General features: G+C 41.4%; 1 protein-coding gene across 1 annotated transcript; it reads right to left on the bottom strand.

The window, feature by feature from the left end:
• Window positions 1-508: 508 nt before the first annotated feature.
• Window positions 509-18,303, bottom strand: LOC127568545 (heterogeneous nuclear ribonucleoprotein Q-like). The gene is given in 15 exon segments (XM_052012427.1): window positions 509-1,789; window positions 3,321-3,441; window positions 3,589-3,649; window positions 3,651-3,695; window positions 3,697-3,753; window positions 5,878-5,958; window positions 5,960-6,029; window positions 6,031-6,082; window positions 10,116-10,251; window positions 10,334-10,510; window positions 10,846-10,959; window positions 14,081-14,188; window positions 14,997-15,115; window positions 17,280-17,442; window positions 18,141-18,303. Coding segments are annotated over 14 exon segments (1,899 nt in total). The 5' UTR covers window positions 18,141-18,303; the 3' UTR covers window positions 509-1,194.
• Between the last annotated feature and the right edge of the window lie 2,112 nt (window positions 18,304-20,415).

Here is a 20,415-nt window from a genome sequence, read left to right as displayed (position 1 = left end):
ATAGCAGCTAGTTTTTTGTGATTTGTATTTTAGAAATGTAATTTTGAGCCATCTTCAAAAATTCTTCAGGAATATTTATATTATCGGAAAAAATTTGTGCAAAAAAAAACAAACCACAAAGAACAAGTACATTTAAGGTACCATTTGGTATCATCCCCAAGGTCCTCCATGGCATAAGATCAGTGCTATTAGATTCAGATTAAAGTCAACAACAGCAATGCAGCAACTCAGTTAGAGATAACTTAATTCAAATGTGCACTCATTGATGTGTCCTAGTTAATAACCCAAACTATTTTGCAAGAAAATTGCAAGACACTGCTATCGATGTATCACATACTACCTTAAAAGAATTTCCTTCTCAATGTTATATCATTCACATACAAGAAATCCAAGACAAATCGTGCAAATGTTAACACATTTCTAGTACTTCCTTCCATAACCATTCTGACCAAGGTTTTCCATTATAAATTCATTGGAGAATTTTCGCTAAGTTTTGTAAGATTGCAAAAAAAATTTGTCAAAGGAAAATTTATGCAACAAAATGGAATTTAGTTAAATTCATGCTGTTTGAGAATTTTGAAATTTTATTGAAGTAGACATTAACAGTAGATAGAGAATACAAGACTGAACTTGACAAAGTGTCACTTCTGGAATAGCCAAACCAAAGAACTGGTAGTAATTTGAAATCAGTCAACAACAAACAAATTTATTTAGGTCAACTTGCCTACTCCTGGGAATGTAAGTTAGTAACATACAGCTTCGTCAGTTACTTCAAATACAAGAAATTCAGGAAAAAAAGCAACAAACTAATTTGAAAATTTATGCATTTAAAAGTCATGGAAACAGAACTACCAGTAATATACATACACTGAGGCCAAGGATTTTAGTAGTAAGCCGGATTTCCAAAAAAAAATTGTCAAAACCACGATGAATTATATCCAACCTCTGCTAAACTATCTGAAATGCCTTTATTCAATTGGCCAAATTTCCAAAAAAAAAGCCATTCCCAGTCAAGTGGAATCAGTGCTGTCAAGTCCAAGTTAATATTTTGTAAAAATATATACACATATCTGCACATAAGGGATTCTTGCCAGATGTCACCAATTAACTAGCGGCAGCCAATCAGATTTAACGCCAATTGTATTTTGAAGTCAGTTCAAACAACCTATCAGTCATGTTATGAACCCTAATGGCCTATTTCCACTGTTGCCCATAAGTATCCTGATAAAATTCCTGGTTGTTCTCAGATTTGTAACCATAGTTACCAGAATAATCACCACCTTGGAGCGGTTGCTGAGCAATAGGTTGGGAGCCCCAGTTCTGATTATTGGTCTGGCGCCGCTTCGAATCTGGCTGGTTGTACCCATCAGCTTTTCGTTTGCCTCCTACATTTCCACCGCGGCCACCCCTCACACCACGTACCCCGCGGGCTCTCTGCTGTGCCTGGGGACCCCCTCTTGCACCACGAGCACCTCTCCCTGCCATTTGACCACGTTGTGTGAATCCAGATCTTCCACGTGGTTGGGGAACTCCACGACCTCTGGCAAGAGGGGCACCTCTTCCACTTCTGCCACTTCTTCCTCTAGTAGTCGTTTGATAATCATCATAACCATAATATGGATCTTCATATCCTCCACGATAATCATGATAATCATAGCCATAATAATCATAGTAATCTTCATAACTATAGTAATCTAATGAATAGCTGTAACCTCCTCTGGCTCCACGATTTCTGCCTCGAGCTGGAGGGGGCATGCGGGGAGGTGGGTAGTAATAATAATCCTCATACCTGGAGTTAAAAAGATATGATTTATAGAAGGCATTATTAGTTCAGTTATTTTGATAAGCAGTTTTTTTAAAATATGAAAAGCAGAGGCCTATTCTTAATAAATTATGACCAGCGTTCACATGGATAGTAAATGGAACTTTTGAGCTGTAAGCAAGCAGATTGAGTGGTATTTTCATTTCTCACTCTATCCTTCAAGAACTACTATCATGCCTTCATGAGTCACCATTATTCCCGATATTGATTCTCAGAGGCAATAGGGAAACATATCTCCTATGGTCATCAACATTAGGTACAATAGTAGAACTGTAAAATTATAAATAGATGCTATCAAGAAAACAGAACTAAGTGCACAGCACAAGGACAGCTACAAATGTACAAGATAAACTGAACGAGCAGGTGAAACTGATGGATGGAGTTTGTTTTTTTCTTCAAGACAAATAGGTTAAGAACAGTGTTGAAAGAAAGTAACAGTTCATGCTTTAAAAAAAATGATTAAAAGTGCAGGGGTATAAAAAGCAATCATTCCAAGAGGATCAAACTGTACAGTTGTACATAGCCGTTCAGACCTACAAATTGTGAAAATGGCATTCAGCTTTGGACTCAACATCTCAATCAAGGCAACAGACCTTGATAGCAGATTGATCAGAATACCCCATTTTGTGGATTATCCCTCAGATTATATGGGTTTAGGATGATGTCTATATTCACTACTATGTTCCAACCAATAGGACTGATTTGATGGACCAGCTATTGCACATCCATTCATCAGGCAACATGAGATATAGAGCAAAGTTAGGCCAAATAACACGAGGTAGAATCAGCCATAATCAAACCAAATGGCACAACATGCATATGCCTCTATCCTTAATTTGAATTTAATGTTGATTTAGAGCCCAATGAATCTAGTGTGAGAAATTCATAGAATATTACATTTGTAAGAGTATGCTCTTCTACAGTTAACTGAGGGCAAGATAGAGGAAGCAGAAATCAGCACCTAACAGAGGAGCTATATTCTTTAAAGACTCTAACCTCAACCAGGAATAGGAATGAGTTCAAAACAGTTATTTAAAAGTATATTTATGATACATAATTTACTTTTGTAGTTAGAATCATGCCAGTTAATAACTAAACTAGTTCCATCTGCTGGCCATAAATAATTTGCCACAGATCATGAGCAAAAAGTTTCAAATTTCAAAGACGAAATCAGCAGCTGAAATGCACCAGATTCGTGGAGAAAGGATTCATGCTTACAACATGACTCAAGCAAATAATTAAAGTGCAAGTGGCCAGATTGAAAGCGCTTTCAATGAGTTATTAAAAATATAGCTGATGCACCACCAACCACTCTGACTTGGCAACAGAATTTACAACTGGACATTGCCACCAGGCTGGAATCTGACCCAGACTCCATGCATCACCAAAATCATTACTTTTTAAACAAACACTTCTATGGAAAAACAGCTCACTATAATTTATCAGATTTGAAACAGGATTTAAAACTACAAACATCTGAACCATGAGATATACTTACAATTGAGATCTAGCAGCTTGCCTCTGAGCCTGCCGTTCTTTCTTCTTCTTGTCTGGTGGCTTAGCAAGAACAATTTCAATATTTTCCCCTTCTAGATCTTTCCCATTCATTTCAGCCATGCCTACAATAGACAAGCAGATATAACTGTTTTATGCATTTACATACTATTGGATACAAACAATTAAATAGATAAACAAGCTTAGTCAAATTATCATTTGCATGGATTATGACAAATTCCTGCTCTCACTTGATGCTGCATATGCATTACATTGAATCTTTACCTTTACTGCACCATCTCTTTCATCAAAGTGAATGAACGCATAATCTTTTGAGTTTCTTCACCCGCTACAGTTTGCCGAAGTGACTGAAGGTCTTTTTCTAGTAATTCTTCTGTTACTGTACTGGCCAAATTGCGAACAAACAACACTTTTACCTGTGATTGAGAAGAGGTACTTAAATTATTTCCAAAGGAAAACATTTTCCACTGATCACCATGGACAAAAGTAAAAACAATATCAGTAAAAAGTAAAAAAAAAAGGCCTTTAAGTAACAAGACATGCTCCAGTACACAAGTACATAGCTCAAGATGCAAGTTAAACATGAGGGATATACAGAACCAATGTTGTAGAAGTTTTAGAATGCAACTCCTCACCCCCACCCCCCCCCCCCCCCCCACCCCCCCCCCCCCCCCCCCCCCCCCACACTGTACATTATATTTTCATGTGGTCACCATCTGGAAGGCCAATATTGCCTGGAATAGTGGTGAGCAGGTATCTTGAACTATTGTCCAAGAGGTGAGAGTAGGTAAACCCACAATGCTAATCAGTGAGAAGTTTCATGATTTTTATCCGACAACAATGAAATGCTGGCAATGTATTTTGAAACTAGAATGAACTTGCTGATAGTGGTGACCCATGGGAACACCCTATTACCTGCCTTGATAGTGAAAGAAGACTTGAAATTAGTAAATGCTGTTTAAGAACCTATAGAAAGTTTGCAAAGTTTATCTTATAGATGGGTATATTGATGTGCACAAGGGCAGCTTTGTATGTCAAGCTATGGAGGGTGGGAATGTTTATGGTTGTCCATAAAATGCCACCTTGCCCTGGATGCTGTCAGAGCTGTGGTCTGCCATGTTGATGCATATCTTCACACTCTTCACTTTGCCTTATGTATGGAGAAAAGGTTCTCAAAACACCCAGCCTCTGAACAGCATGTGGGTGATAGTGAATTGCTGGTGAGCAGTGACTCCATGTTTTCCTGATGTTTCACTTGCTTTCACTCCATTCCTATGGTTCCGACGTGGCTCATGAAGCAAGTGGGAGACCAGACACTGACATAAATGGTGCAAGGGGATGGAGAATTTGGGAGGTGGCACACTCTTGCCAATTACCTTGGGCTCACATGCTCTCAACACTTGGAACCACAGTTCTCAATGCCATCCCAAAAGCTCAAGGGCCAGGATTCCCAGCAGTCAGTGGGAATGACACCTCTTCAATGATTCCAAGAACACCAGCAAATTACTTCCTCTACCCACTCGGTAATCTCTTGTGCGAGAACTCAGAATAACATGCATGGTTCCTGCATCTGGCAGAAGGCATGCAAATATTATGGCCTGGCCTCAGATCCACAGTAAGTACAATTAGAACCTAAGATTTTAGCCCATGACAAGACACTAATGTTGATTTACTTGTGTCTAAAAGAACTTTGCAGAGAACATTGTTGCTTTCAAGTGCCTGCAGTTGGTAGTCCATAATTCAGGGATTACGGCTGGCTAGTAGACCAACACTTCCCACAATGGCCATTTGAGGAAAAGTGATGGAAGACTAACACCTCAAACCCAGGCAAACCTCATGTTGACAATGGGAAATCTGGGTAATGTTCCTAAATGTCATGGATATGTGGTTAGATTCTATGTAGCAGCCATGGCTCAGGATCTGCTTAGTGCAAATAAAACTTGCCGCTCATCATCCCAAAACCAAACATTACCAAGAACTTGATCCATTCAGGTAGACTCCAGTATCTGTGAATTTACTCATGTTCAAGGTGGTAAATATCATAATTTTGTCATACTGAACAAATGAGTTGTACAAATGCCTCCTTTACGATGTGCATTGCAAACTTCCAAAGGGAAAGTTTGGTATTTAGGCTAACATAGGGGATTCTAATTAAGCAGGTAGTTTTCTCCCGAATAGAATGAATCTTGTCAACTGTTGTTGCATCCGATGGAGGTTATACAACTGCACTCAGATGGTTGAGGAAACAGGTGAGCCATTCACCGCTGAACATGTGCTGGAAGCCACAACATATACATACATGACATGTAGTGGAAATTTGGTCAAGTTTGAGACTCTCAGACACTAACAGGGATTGGATTCCATTTCAGAGAGCAAACCAAAATCAATGGAAGGAAAGCTTATGTAGAGATCCTAATAATTATCACTAGAAGTGATGGCATCACTGTTTGAATTTCATAGAGTGAACAAGTTCATGGATTTGAAGTTAGACAATTCCAATAAAACTATAATGTCACATTTAAAATAATATTAAGTATTACCTTTGACATGACCTCTGGATCAGGATCTTCAATGGGGTCTGCCCATTCCACTGTTACAACATTGCCCCAGACCTTCACTTTTTCCACTCATAAGCCTGCGCCTGGCCTGGGCAGCAGATTTATGATCTTCAAACTCCAAAAGCAGAAACCCTATTCTTCTTCTTGTCATCCGGTTGGTGATACAGTATCACATCTGTGAGCCCCTCTGGCAAAGTAAATTTAATATCTTTTTAAAAATCCACTCTCTACATTTATCTAGTTACTGATAAAGCAGTTTCCTTCAGAGCTCATGCAGAATGCAAACATTGAGATACACAAATAAAGATGCAATATCAGTAATATTCCCAAAATTTCTCCTGCCTCAAGGAGATACAAAAGAAGTCAATTACCCTCCAATTTGATCAGGATGACAAGTCACAAAAGGGACTGCTAAAACATACCATTAATTTACGAAAAGGATATTTTGTTCTGAGCTACTTCAAGAACAGGTTCCACTCAACTGCATATCTGGCAATGAGTCTACTGGATGTCAAGCGAGCAAGACTTCTAGTTTCCAAACTGAATTTTCACTGGGAACATGATTGCCATATTGTAAAAATGGCTCCAATCTTGTGCTTAAAAGCTAACTCTAGTACTTAACAGGCCAGCTTGGGGTTTGCAAGCATGGGGCGAAATGTAGCCTTCTGTTAAACTGAGCTCCAATCACACATTTCCTTGCTCTTAGGCTAAAAAATCTGCCTGAGCTTGCACCTTAACAGTGCAAGTATAGAAGTCCTATTGAAATAGAAACAGAGAAACTACAGCACAATTCAGGCCCTTCAACCCACAAAGCTGTGCCGAACATGTCCCTACCCCAGAAATTACTAGGCTTACCCATAGCCCTCTATTTTTCTCAGCTCCATGTACCTAACAGTCTCTTGAAAGACCCTATCGTATCCGCCTCCACCACTGTTGCCGGCAGCCCATTCCACACACTCACCACTCTCTGAGTAAAAAACTTACCAGACATCTCCTCTATACCTACTCCCCAGCACGTTAAACCTATGTCCTCTTGTGGCCACCATTTCAGCCCTGGGGAAAAGCCTCTGACTATCCACCCGATCAATACCTCTCATCATCTTATATACCTCTATCAGGTCCCCCCTCATCCTCTGTCGTTCTAAGGAGAAAAGGCCAAGTTCCCTCAACCTGCTTTCATGAGGAAAACTCCGCATCCCAGGCAGCATCCTTGTAAATCTCCTCTGCACCCTTTCTATGGCTTCCACATCCTTCCTGTAGTGAGGCAACCAGAACTGAGCACAGTACTCCAAGTGGGGTCTGACCAGGGACCTATATAGCTGCAACAATACTTCTCGGCTCCTAAATTCAATTCCCCGATTGATGAAGGACAATACACCATATGCCTTCTTAACCACAGAGTCAACCTGCGCAGCTCCTTTGAGCGTCCTATGGACTCGGACCCCAAGGTCCCTCTGATCCTCCACACTGCCATGAGTCCTACCATTAAGACTATATTCTGCCATCACATTTGACCTACCAAAATGAACCACTTCACACTTAATCTGGGTTGAACTGCATCTGCCACTTCTCAGCCCAACTTTGCATCCTATCTATGTCCCGCTGTAACCTCTGACAGCCCTCCAAACTATCCACAACACCCCCAACCTTCGTGTCATCCGCAAACTTACTAACCCACCCCTCCACTTCCTCATCCAGGTCATTTATAAAAATCACAAAGAGCAAGGGTCCCAGTACAGATCCCTGAGGTACACCACTGGTCACCGACCTCCACTCAGAATACGACCCTTCAACAACCACTCTTTGCCTTCTGTGGGCCAGCCAGTTCTGGATCCACACTGCAATGTCCCCTTGGATCCCATGCCTCCTTACTTTCTCAATAAGCCTTGCATGGGGTACCTTATCAAATGCTTTGATGAAATCCCTTCATCGATGTGTTTAGTCACATCCTCAAAAAATTCAATCAGGCTCATAAGGCCTTGACAAAGCCATGCTGACTATTCCTAATCATATTATACCTCTCCAAATGTTCATAAATCCTGCCTCTCAGGATCTTCTCTATTAGCTTACCAACCACAGAGGTGAGACTCACTGGTCTATAATTCCCTGGGCTATCCCTACTCCTTTTTTTGAATAAGGGAACAACATCCACAACCCTCCAATCTTCCAGAACATCTCCCGTTTCCATTGACAATGCAAAGATCATCATCAGAGGCTCCGCAATTTCTTCCCTCGCCTCCCACAGTAGCCTGGGGTACATCTCATCCGGTCCCGGTGACTTATCCAACTTGATGCTTTCCATAAGTTTCAGCAGCTCCTCTTTCCTAATATCTACATGCTCAAGCTTTTCAGCCCGCTGCAAGTCCCCACTACAATCCCCCAGATCTTTTTCCGTAGTGAATACTGACGTAAAGTATTCATTAAGTACCTCCGCCATTTCTTCCGGATCCATACACACTTTCTCACTGCTGCACTTGATAGGTCCTATTGTTTCGCTCTTATCCTCTTGCTCTTCACATACTTGTAGAATGCCCTGGGGTTTTCCTTAATCCTGCCCACCAAGGCCTTCTCATGCCCCCTTCTGGCTCTCCTAATCTCCTTCTTAAACTCCTATTAGCCTTATACTCTTCCAGATCTCTAACATTATCTAGCTCTCTGTACCTTTTGTAAGCTTTTCTTTTCCTTTTGACTAGATTTATTATAGCCTTTGTACACCACAGTTCCTGTATCCTCTCGTGACTCCCGTCTCATTGGAATATGCCTATGCAGAACTCCACACAAATATCCCCTGAATATTTGCCACATTTCTTCTGTACTTTTCCCTGAGAACATCTGTTCCCAATTTAATCTTCCAATTTCCTGCCTGAGAGCCTCATAATTCCTTTTACTCCAAGTAAACGCCTTTCTAGTCTGTCTGTTCCTATCTCTCTCCAGTGCTAACGTAAAGGAGATAGAGTTATGATCACTATCACCAAAATGTTCACCCACTGAGAGATCTGACACCTGACCAGGTTCATTTCCCAATACCAAATGAATAGGAATAAACAAAAGTAGACCTCTTCATTTAGGTCAATAAGCAGTGCTTTAAGTGTTTTCTTTAGCATTGCATTTTATATAATTTTTCAATAGTTCCCAAACCTTCGACTATTAACCGTTATAACATTTAAAACTCTATTTCAGTGGCAAGACCTTACCAGCTGTCAAAAAGTCATTCTGAGAGTGCAGCTGGCCACTTGTGCTGGGAAGAGATCCTGTGCTGAGTCTCTGATCAGCAGGGAGCTATTCTCCTAATGAAAGACCGCATAGATGACCTTTTGGTCAGCAGAAGGACTGCCCCAATGTGAGGTAGGGCAAAAATCTATGAAGAATGAAAGGAAAGCACTAGAGTTCAGGAAGCACACAACTTATGTAGTCTGGAGCTAGCCCAGCCAGGAAATAGCATCAACCAGGGCAAGCACACCCTTATGCTTAGAGGAAAGCAAGAGAAAAATAACTGAACTGCAGTAACTCAAACATAATTCCAGCCAACCTGCAATGTGTCCTCTAGCTTGGCGATATCCTTTTTATCTCAAGTACACATTTTACAAGGATGATGAGATCAGGCTCTATCATTTATCTCCCAACCTCACAGGCACCTGTCTTCACTTTCAACTCTTGCACATCCAGGTCACTGGATGCACATATAACTAAAAATAATTCATTTTACAATACAGGACAAGAAAATAACTAAATGGTAATATTAAGGGGAAAAAAAATCAGCAAGCTCATCTTCGCTATCAATGAAAGTGGGATATACTAAGCATGTGACTCATTAGTTAATGACAAGCCTAAATCCAGCCACATCACAAACTGCATCTTCGTTAACAGAGCATTATCCATGTTGTTGATAAAAACAAGCCCATACTATTGCTAATTACATAAAATCAAACCACGGTTTCACTTACAATTCCAAATGTAGATTCTTAGCAAAATTTGACAGAATAAACTGTCATAACCCAAATCAAACCTGTAGTTTGTTCAGTCAGTAATGCAAACTGAAGGCTTCAGAAATCAAGCTATTTGCTGCAGCTGAACTAGCTGTCAAATTAACCGAAGTTCGGCTGGTTTGCCTGCTCCTTCACACTTCAAACCAATGAAAATTGTGCCATTGACACTACATGATTATCTAATGCACAATATGCATAAATTTGGCCAATAGAATGAAAACATATCAATTTCACCTGTAACTTTTCCAAATTCTTCCATAATTTGTTCTTTCGTCTTGCTTTTTGGAATGGATCCTACGAAAAGTCTGTTGTTCGCCACAGAAATGCAAACACCGATGTGTTTACCAGGCCGAATTTCATGGTTATCGCACTGAAAATTGATAACCAAGTCAATTAATGAACCCTAATTAAAGGAATAGATTATAGCATACATAACCATTGCAGAATCTCACCAATTTGACTGCCTCCTGTGCTGCATCTTTGGAGCAAAATGTGACGAAAGCATACCCTCGATTTAAACCAGTTAGAGGATCCATCATCAGGCGTAAATCCCAAATTGGCCCAGCTTTCTCAAAAAGGGGGACAAGTTCATCTTCAAAGAGATCCCTTGGTATTTTTCCTACAAATATCTATGACAAAAGTGGATTGATTTAAAAGAAACATTCGAACATGCAACTACTTTAACATTCATGTCAAGGAACCGGTGAGAATGGCTCTCTATACTAACTATGGGATGTTCTAAAGCAAATTAACACATCTATAATCTCTACTAAAGACAATGCCTTTCAAAGGCTGAAACAACAATGTTCGCTTTTAATATTCTCTGCATATATTTAATAGTGCACGTCACCATTTTTATGCTCTTGACCAACCATTCACATTTAAGAACTCATCGTAGACGCACAATTTTATCATTCATTTCTTCAAACACCATACAACATCCACTGTAAACACAATTGCTCACCTCAGTACCGATGTTAGGTTGAGGACCTGAATGCACTGCATCAGGTGGGGGACCACCGTACTTTCTCTGCCCTGTGGTAACATCGAGTGTATAGCCTGTCCTTTCTAAGAGAGCCTAAGGGAACACAAACAAGATGAACTATCAAAAAATCAGGAACTGAAAATTTAAGACATTGAATTTAATGACATTGTTGCAGGCAACTATCTCAATCCCACTAAGAAAAATAAACAATGGGACTATCTTTAACAAACACACAGATAAGAGGCTCAGTTGGTTTGGATGGAATAATGCCCTACAATGCCATGGATGGGTAGTTCAGGCAAGCCCTCTGCTCCAGTATCCAATAGTGTTTATCCACATACGGAGATTTTCGATAGCCGTAATTCAAGCCAGTCAAGCTGCTTGCTAACAAATGACCATCCAGGCTAACATATAAAAGGTCACCTGAAAGCACCAGATAAGTAACTGAGATTTGGCGAAGTGCTAGACATAAAAGAAACACAGATATGGTCCTACGTAATTGTAATTTTGTGAAAATGGTAGATTTTCTAAACTAGACCACCGCTGTAGCTTTGACTTCAGCATTTAGTGCCAGATACCACCCCACTCAATTCCTCACCCAGTGGTTCTGTTCTAGGAAAGACACAGATGACAGAGCAGTACAGTTGTCAAGCATGCAGAGGGATCACTGGGGACATGCAGAGATTGACAATCAGAGCAGAAAAAATTATGAGTGCAGTTGCCATCTGTGATGGATTTAAGAGTTCATGAAAAACAGCCCACTGTCTGCTCTGCCATTCAACAGGATCATGACCAATAAAGTCCATTTTCCCACTTCTTTCCCATAACCCTTGATTAGCTATCTATCCACTTCAGCCTTAAATACACCCAAGGACTCTGCTCTCATAGCACTCTGTAGCAATAAGCTCAAGGCTCAACCTATTAAAAAGCCTATTTCAGTCTTAAATGGGTGCCCCATTATGCCAAAAGTCTCCTGTTCTAGACTTTCATAAGAAGCATCCTACCATTAACTCTGTCTAGCCCCCTTATTTCAGGAAGATCACTTCTCATTCTAAACTCCAATCTGTTTAATCTTTTCTTGCAAACCACCCATACACACCCAAGATCATCCTAACCCAAACAGTCCCCTAAATAGGGGGACCAGAACTATTCACATTAGTCTAGATTTGGTCTCACTAGTATCTTCTGCAGTTGCTTTAAGACTTTCCTATTTTCACAATCCAGTCCCCTTCAAATAAGGACCAGCATTCCATTAACCTATTACCTGTGCATAAAACATGAAAAGCTAGCACACAACAGTATCTGTCCATTCTGATCAAGATTTTCTCAAGAAAGTTGTCCTAAATGTACTCAAACCAACTCAGCTAGACTTCATTCTTTAGTTCATTAGTTTGTTCAATAGTAATTCTCTAATGGAGCCAGTGATGATCCCCAACATTAATCAATATTGATAGGATGTCAATGGTACCTTCTACTGCGAAAACTGATGCAAACTATTTAACTCCCAACTATTTCATTGTACCCCATTTCCTCAACATTCTCTAGGAGACAAAAGTTAACTTGGACCTCTTTCTTCCTTTTTGCATATTTAAGGAAACACTTACTGTGTTTTTATATTCCTGAATTATCTGACCTCAGTTTATTTTCTCTTTTGCTTTTGTTCTCATTTACCAGACACTAAATTTATCCTAATCAAGTCTACTGCAAGCTTTTGCCTCCTTTTCTCTTTCAACTTAATACCCTCCCTAACTTCCTCAGTTCCCCCCTTATAACCTTTCCTCCCGTGATAGATTTTTGCCAAGTTGTCAACAAAACATCTATTTGCCCACTGTCCTTCCTTCTAATCTATTGGCCTAGTCTACTTTAGACAACTCTATCCCCATTCCATTCTAACTCTCGAAGTTAAACACAGTTGTTTCTGACCCTTTCTCCTTCTCAAACTCAATACAAAATTCTATCATACCATGTCACCACTCACTAGAAGGTCTTTTACTAAAACTACCTCATTAAACAAAGATAACCTGCACCCTGGTTAGCTCCATGACGTATTGCTCTCATAAACGATTCCAAATATACTGATTCAACCCACCCTGCCAGCAGGCAGAGTACAGGGGCCAAGTCACTGCTGGTACAGGCGTGAGGGGGAGAAATGGAGCACCTCATCCACACCATTCCCCACCAACTCCAGTCCATCTGTATTGAGTGCCAGCCTATTTCAAACATTCCCACCATGACCACATGACTTTCCTCCCAACTCCCAAAGATGTGCAGGATGGATAGGTTAATTGGCCACTGTAAATTTTCTTGGTATGTAGGTCAGTGATGGGATCTGGAAGTTGATCGGAATATGGGGAGAATACAATGGGATTAGTGTAAATGTGTGGCTAACGGTCAACACAGACTGTGTTCCTCTTTCTATGTTGTATGATTATGCCTCAATGGCAAAGAATTCCCAGGACTCTCAAACCTCAAAAAATGTTGGCTCATTTATCTACCAATGGACAATTCCTTACAGCCTAGATCATCCAAAAGGAAATATCCTCTCCATACCCACCCTGTCAAGACCACTCAAAATTTCAATCATCCCCCTCACCTGTTCAAAGCTTTTGCTCTCTACAAATGAAGAGAAAGTCAATATTACTTCCCTATTTTGTCTGCAGTTATTAAGTACGTCCTGCAATTTATCATTGGCCTAACTAATAATAGCATCATAAGGTGAATCTTGCATCTCCATTGACATAGCCAGCCAGTTAGGGAACACCAGGCTAAAATTAGTATCCCACCACTATCTAGCCTGGAAACCTGTCACCAAAGCAATTGCACTGAACTTTGTCCAATGTTTTAAGCAAATACCACCAAGTAAAGACAGTCCTTTGCTAAACTGTCCCGTTCTAACTTAGCCAATTGTCTGACAATACCAATGCCCCTCAGCGTCCCTAGGTCAAGAAAACCCTTTCCCAACTGTCTCCCAACAATCTTTTTGCATACTGCAAATTGGCTTCAGCTGATGAGACAGGACCAACTGAGGTACCAAAGGTAGCAGAGAACTTCCAGCACGTCTGAACGCATCAGCAGTCTCCAGAAGTACAACAGTTGTCTTTTCCCCGACAAGACTATGACTCTAAAAGCAGCGCTCTTTCAAGACATACACAGGCAGTAAAATGCAAAAAGCAATCAAGCAGTATCGTGTTCATTGTTAATGTTAAAACTGTACCTTAATTTTTGTCTCATCAGGACCTTTATTAGCATCCGTCACCTTAGATCCTTGCTTTTCTCTCTGTCTGTAGGTCTTCATTACACCACATAGAAAGGCACTTTTATTCTTCAGAAACAAAAAGAATCAATAAATTAAATAAAAGCCTTCTCCTTGACCTACTTCTGATGATTTACCTTTTAATAAAATCAGTCACCAAGGATTTTCCAACCAACAGAATTTAAAATTAACCACTACTGATGTTATCGCATAGTATCATCAATGACTAGCAAAGGATCATCCAGATGCCGTTTGAGAAATGTAACTTTTTGGTCAAAAGCGTCATAGCTCATACTCCTTGACTGCAAATAAATAACATTGAAGCAATGCTGTATCTTGCAATGAGACTTGAAGTATACCCAACTACAGGCTGTCCCCAGGCAATAAACGGGTTCCGTTTTTACAGACGTCCATAAGTCGATTTTGTGCACAAGTCAGAAAATACACAAATTTGTTAAATATAGTAAGCATACCTCTGCAGTATTGTAATGAATGACATCAAAAGCACACAAAACCGATAAGAACAATTACTAAAGTTGGTGAGGAAACTAGTTCTGCTCTTCATAGGAATGGACATATGTATGGATGTCCATGAGTTGGGTGTTCATAAGTTCGGGATGGCCCATAGCACAGTGCAACAAAAAACCCTACATATGCTCCGAAAAATTTGAGTAAATAACTAGCATAATGGTATTGGGGCTCCAAAAACACTGTGCTTCCTAAAAAAGTATAAATAAAGTTTTGTGCAATTTTGATGTCACTTAAGATCCAATTATAAACCTCCCCAGAAACAATACAATTATATTAACAGGTACAAAATTCCAATTTCACATCACCACAATCTGTATTTGTTGGAGAACAAGAAAACAATAATTACCTGAACATGTGAAAGATCACTTTCTTTAAACTGTTGTAGCACTGACAATGCACCTTCCTCATTGAACTCCCTCAAAGCATCAATCGCTCTCTCATCTAAATCACTATGAGAAACCAAGCCTACAGAAAAAAGATCTGGAGTTTAGTAACATCTTCCTAAGATCTTACAATTCAGTATTGTTCACCTTGTAAAACTGCTGCACTTTCAGCTCTGCTGGAATTAAATATACAATAGTTAGAAATATTCTCATTTCCAGAATAACCACATTAAAGGATGTTACAAAAACTGATCAGTTTCTTGCTGTTTAACCTTTAAGGCAAATGCTAGCTTCGCCTTCACTACAACAGGATTTGACTGCAGAAGCAATGATATTTTGCTACAATTATTCTGGGCTGTTGCTGGAGTATTCTGTGGAATGTTGGTCTCAATTAAGAAATTATATACTTGAGGGAGTGCAAAGGGTCACCAGACCGATTCCTGGGATGACAAGATTTAAGAATGAGAAAAGATCTTCTTAAAATGTACAAAATTCTGATACAGCTAGACAGGCTAGATATCCATGATGCTTCCTCTGATGAGGGGTCATAGTTTCAGGATACTAGGTGACACATTCAGAACTGAGATGAGGAGAAATTTGTTCAAATAGTGTGGAAACTCTGGAATTCTCTTCCACTGAAAGCTGCAGAAATCAAATCATTAAGTATAGTGGGAGCATGATATTGAGATACAAGATACACTATGGTCGTACTGAATTGCAGAGTATTCTTGAAAGGCTGAATGGCCTATTCCTGCCATGTTTCTGTTTGTAATGAAAGCTTTCCAGCAAGTACTGTGACAGTATGTATAGCCTGTCCTCTTCCCAGCTACTACTTGTACAGTAAAACAATTCTAACTCTGTTGGAATGAAAAGGCACAGTACACTCCCAACATAAATTTCCCAAGTACCAGTCAACAAGCTCCTGACTCACCAAGTTTGTCATGGAAGTCCCAAAGGTAATCTTCAATAAAGAAAGATAGGTAGTAGGGTTTAAGGAGGAATTTCAGCCAAGGCAACTTAAGACATCTACCAATGAAAACCAAAGGTAAGCAAAAACCCCTGAACTAGAGGAATCTGACAATCTTACTGGGTTATTAGGATAGAAAGGGAAAAAGGGAATGTAAGACAATGAGAATTGTGAAATCACAGCTCTACTGGACCAAAAGATAACGTAGATTCATTGAGTTTTTATATTTGCTCCAACTTAGAAGACATGAGGTGAATCATAGAGATTAAGAAAGCATTAGATGGTCAATCTAGAGAAAAACACTTGGATTGAGATTTCAGCACTTCAAGAACACTTCAACGCCCCCACAAAAAAGTCACTTTCAAATGCTAGTATCATGCAGGGCTTGGACCCTTTAAGCCTTGCATTGGTTAAATATAATAATGATTCCAGCATTATAAAACTAAGAACTGTACCTCCAAAATCTCAGTGTATAGAGACCAGAAAAGTGAAAATTTCAAATTTCGGATTACCAACAGCAGTAAGGAAATCCCCCAAGTGACATATTGGCTATTCTTTGGAAACATTGTGCTCATAGACAGTAAATTAATAAAGGTACTCAAATTGCAGCAGGAGCTTTAATGATGCTAACAATGTAAAAAAAATTACAAGCTAATATAAAAAATATACTTTCTGCTCATGCTTTTTTGACTAGAATGACATTATCACAATTATTTCTGCTGTAACATTAAGCAATGCTCATCTTTTGAGGCTAACCTGTTATTAGTCACAGGACACCAACAGGGATCAGAGCAATGCCTTAGTTTTCTTAACAGTCTGAGGATGATGATCGTGACTCAGCTACATCCCTGGCTGAGACAATTCAACTGAAAAATGAGGAATTGAAACAGGGTCCACAATGCCTGGCAATGCACTAAAACAAAATTGAATTATTGGGCCGCATGATGAATTCTCAACTTTTCCTCCAAGGATTCTCCACCAAATAAGTACAAGACAGAAGACACTACATTTTGACTGATCTGGTTCAGATTAATCTTAAATACAAATTTGTCTATAAGTAGGCAAATAGGGATAAATCAACCCAAGACTTCCCTTACTGCTGATAGAAAGGCAGCAATGTAGACATAATTATTTTCCTGCGTGAGATGTTCAACTGTACCGAGGTTGAGCTAAGCTTAAAATTGTGGAAGAACGGAGTCCATGTGTAAATCTGAACCACAACAGCAAAATGGGTGCACATTAGCTGATAATACATAACATACCTTTGATAAAGTCATACCTGCTAAATAAATTTCATCTAGTTTGTCTGCAACCTTTCGTGGTAAACCAGTGGTTAATAAAGTCTGGTAGTGTTCAGACCGAACGAGGGCAGTGGAAGTTTCCATGGGCTCCTCGATCCCATTCCCATTCATGTGCTCGGTCGCCATTGCTTCAGAAGACATCTGTACACGTGGACACAGATGGGATTCAGAACATGTGGGGAGCCGCCTCCAGCCGGGCCGCCCGCTACTGACAGTCGAGGGGTCAGCAAAATGGGAACGGGTTCAGTGTGGCCGGCGTCGGCCACTGTCTGCGGACACCACCCTACCCTGGCCCGGAGCCTCAACCACCGCCCCCGGCCCACCCGCCAGCGGCGGGGCACCTCCACGGTCCCGGGGCAGCTGGCAGTGAGCCGGGCCTTCCCGCCCTTTTCAGGCGGCCCGAGGGCGCGGCGGGCAAGGCGCCGACACGTGCCCGGGCATCGGTCACCCGGGCGGCGGTGCCTCAGGGCCGGGCCCAGACCACCCCTCCCTCCAAGCCCCGGGAGCCTGGCCAGACCGCCCTACCATGTGGGCCGGACAATAGCCTTCAGCCGGCTTCCTTCCTCCTCACTGCGGCGGCCGACCCACACCTCCCTACCCTCCGGCAGCGGCTGACAGCCCGGCCCCCAGCCCCCGCGGCCTAGCACCGCACCCTTAACACACCTCGAGTTTCGCGGTCGCCTCCCCCCCCCCCCACCTTTCCCCCCTCCCCTTCCCCCCACCCCCTCCCCGTCAGCCCGGGCCCCCTGCACCCCACCGCGCCCGGCAAGTCGGCAGCTCAGTCTGTCCCGGAGCGCCGGGGGGCCGGGCCGTTAGGCGGGATGCCGGCCGGTGCTCACCTGGCTCCCGGCGTGCGGCGGCGGCGGACTCGGCTCGCTCGGCCCCTCCGCTGGCGCTGAGCTTCACAAAATGGCGGCTCCCCCAGCCCCCGAGTCCGTCCGCTCGCTCGCTCACGCGCTCGCCGCCTCGCCTGGCGGGGTCTCCCGACCTACCCCGCAAGGACACTGTCAATGGCGGGCGCGGCGTCACGCCCGGGCGCCGCCCCTCCCGCCCCACCATTGGGCAGGGACCCGAGCTTTGTCCCGCCTCTTCCCTCTGCGGGAGGTGATGGACAGGGGCTTCCTGCCAGCTGCAATGGGCGCGGACAGTCCCCACCCAGCTCTGCCTCTTGGATGCTGCTATGTACTCAGGGGCAGGAGGAGCAATGTACATAGAAACAAAGGAACATATGAAACAGCTCAGTCGACCCCCTTACCGCAATTCAGTGATAGCTGAAAATTAAAATAAACTGCAGGTGCTGGAAATCTGACCTAAAGACAGGAAATACTGGAAACACTCAGCAGGTCAGGCAGCGTCTGTGGAGAGAGAAACAGTTAATGGTCCAGGTGGAAGATCAGAGACATAAGAGACTGCAGATGCTGGAATCTGGAGTAAAAAAATATGAGCAGCTGGAGGAACACAGTGGTTCAGGCTACATCTGTGGAGGGAGATGGACAGTAGACATTCCGGGTTGAGACCCTTCATCTGGACTGGATTAGATGTAGGGTCCAGGTGAAGGGTCTCAACCTGAAACATGGAGACTATTTCCCTCCACAGATGCTGCCTGACCTGCTGCATATTTCCAGCTTTTTCCTCCGTTTATTCTGCCATTCAACAAGGTAATGGCTCGTCCAATCTCATCCAACACTGCTTTTCTGCATTCTCCACTTACCTCTTGATTCTTTTGTGGTTCAACTGTTTGTCAAAGTCTGACATAAATATATTCAGTGTCCACCTCCACAAGTCTGGGGTAGAGAATTGCAAAGAGAGGTGAAATTCTTCATCTCCCTATGATTTATTCAAAAATTATGTCTCCTAGTTCTAGATATCCTTGCTAGGGGAAACATCATCTCAGCATCAACTCTCAGTCCCACATGGAATGCTATGTAAGATTACAACTCTTTTCTTCTAACCTCCAATGAGTATCCGTCCAACCTGCTCATCCTCTCTTCATAGAGGTTCTACGGTAGAGTTTCAATTCCTCTTCATCCCAGAAATCAACCTTCTCTGCACTGCCCCCAATTCTTTTACAATATTTTTATTAAATCCATGAAAAAAATAGAGTACATGTATCAAAAAAGAGGATAAAAATACTAATACATTGTGTTAAATCATAAAGATCACAATACTCTAAATTAATAATCACATGTAATAGTTAATAAAGAAAAAATTGGAATATTTTTATTATAAAAAAAATCTACCCCCACTACCAAAACCGAAGCTGTTTGATAAAAGAGAAGACAAGGAAAAATGCTTAAAACCTAACAATATCAGCCAATGTCTATACTTTAGTCACCAAATCAAAGGTTTTGAAAATAATTCAGAAAAGGTCCCCACAGGGTTTGAAAGTCTAAGTTAGATTCAAGAACTGAACAACGGCTCTTCTCTAGATTCAGGTATAACATAACATCCCGTAACCATTGAGCATGAGTAGGCAGAGTAATTTCCTTCCATTAAGCAACACAGCCCTCCTGGCTATAAGAGAAATAAAAGCCAGAATGGGTAGATCAGAAGTCTTCAAAGTTATATCTTTTTCTCCAACAATCCCGAATAATGCAGTCAGAGGATTAAGTTTGCACTGCCCCCAATTCAAGTATATCCTCCTTAAATATGGACAACTGTCCCCCAGGAGCGGTTTCAGCAGCACCTTGAAAATTTGCATCAAATCTTCACCACTTTTATATTCTAACCCCTTGCAATAAACGGCCACGTTTCCTGAAACCTTCCTCATGATTTATTCTATGTACATGCCAATTTTTTTAATGTTCCCTTAGATCCATTGTTATCACAACACAACTATCTTTGCACCATTCTGTTGTTTTGCGCTTGTTGCTGTATTTATTGTTGTATTTATTATTATTACCGTGTGCACTGTTTACTCTGTGAGCTTCACGAGAGCAAGGAATTCATTGCATTCTGGTGTGTATGACAATAAACTGATCTGAATCTGACATCTTCTAATCTCACTCCATTTCAATAAGAATTTGTTTTCTCATGTTCTCCTCACACTTGCTAAGTATCTTAGCATAGTATCAACAGCAAATTTGGCTACTGTACACACGGTGTCTTCAGCCT

Source organism: Pristis pectinata, chromosome 3, assembly GCF_009764475.1.
Source record: "Pristis pectinata isolate sPriPec2 chromosome 3, sPriPec2.1.pri, whole genome shotgun sequence".
Taxonomy (NCBI): domain Eukaryota; kingdom Metazoa; phylum Chordata; class Chondrichthyes; order Rhinopristiformes; family Pristidae; genus Pristis; species Pristis pectinata.
This window is presented reverse-complemented; position numbering and strand designations above follow the sequence as displayed.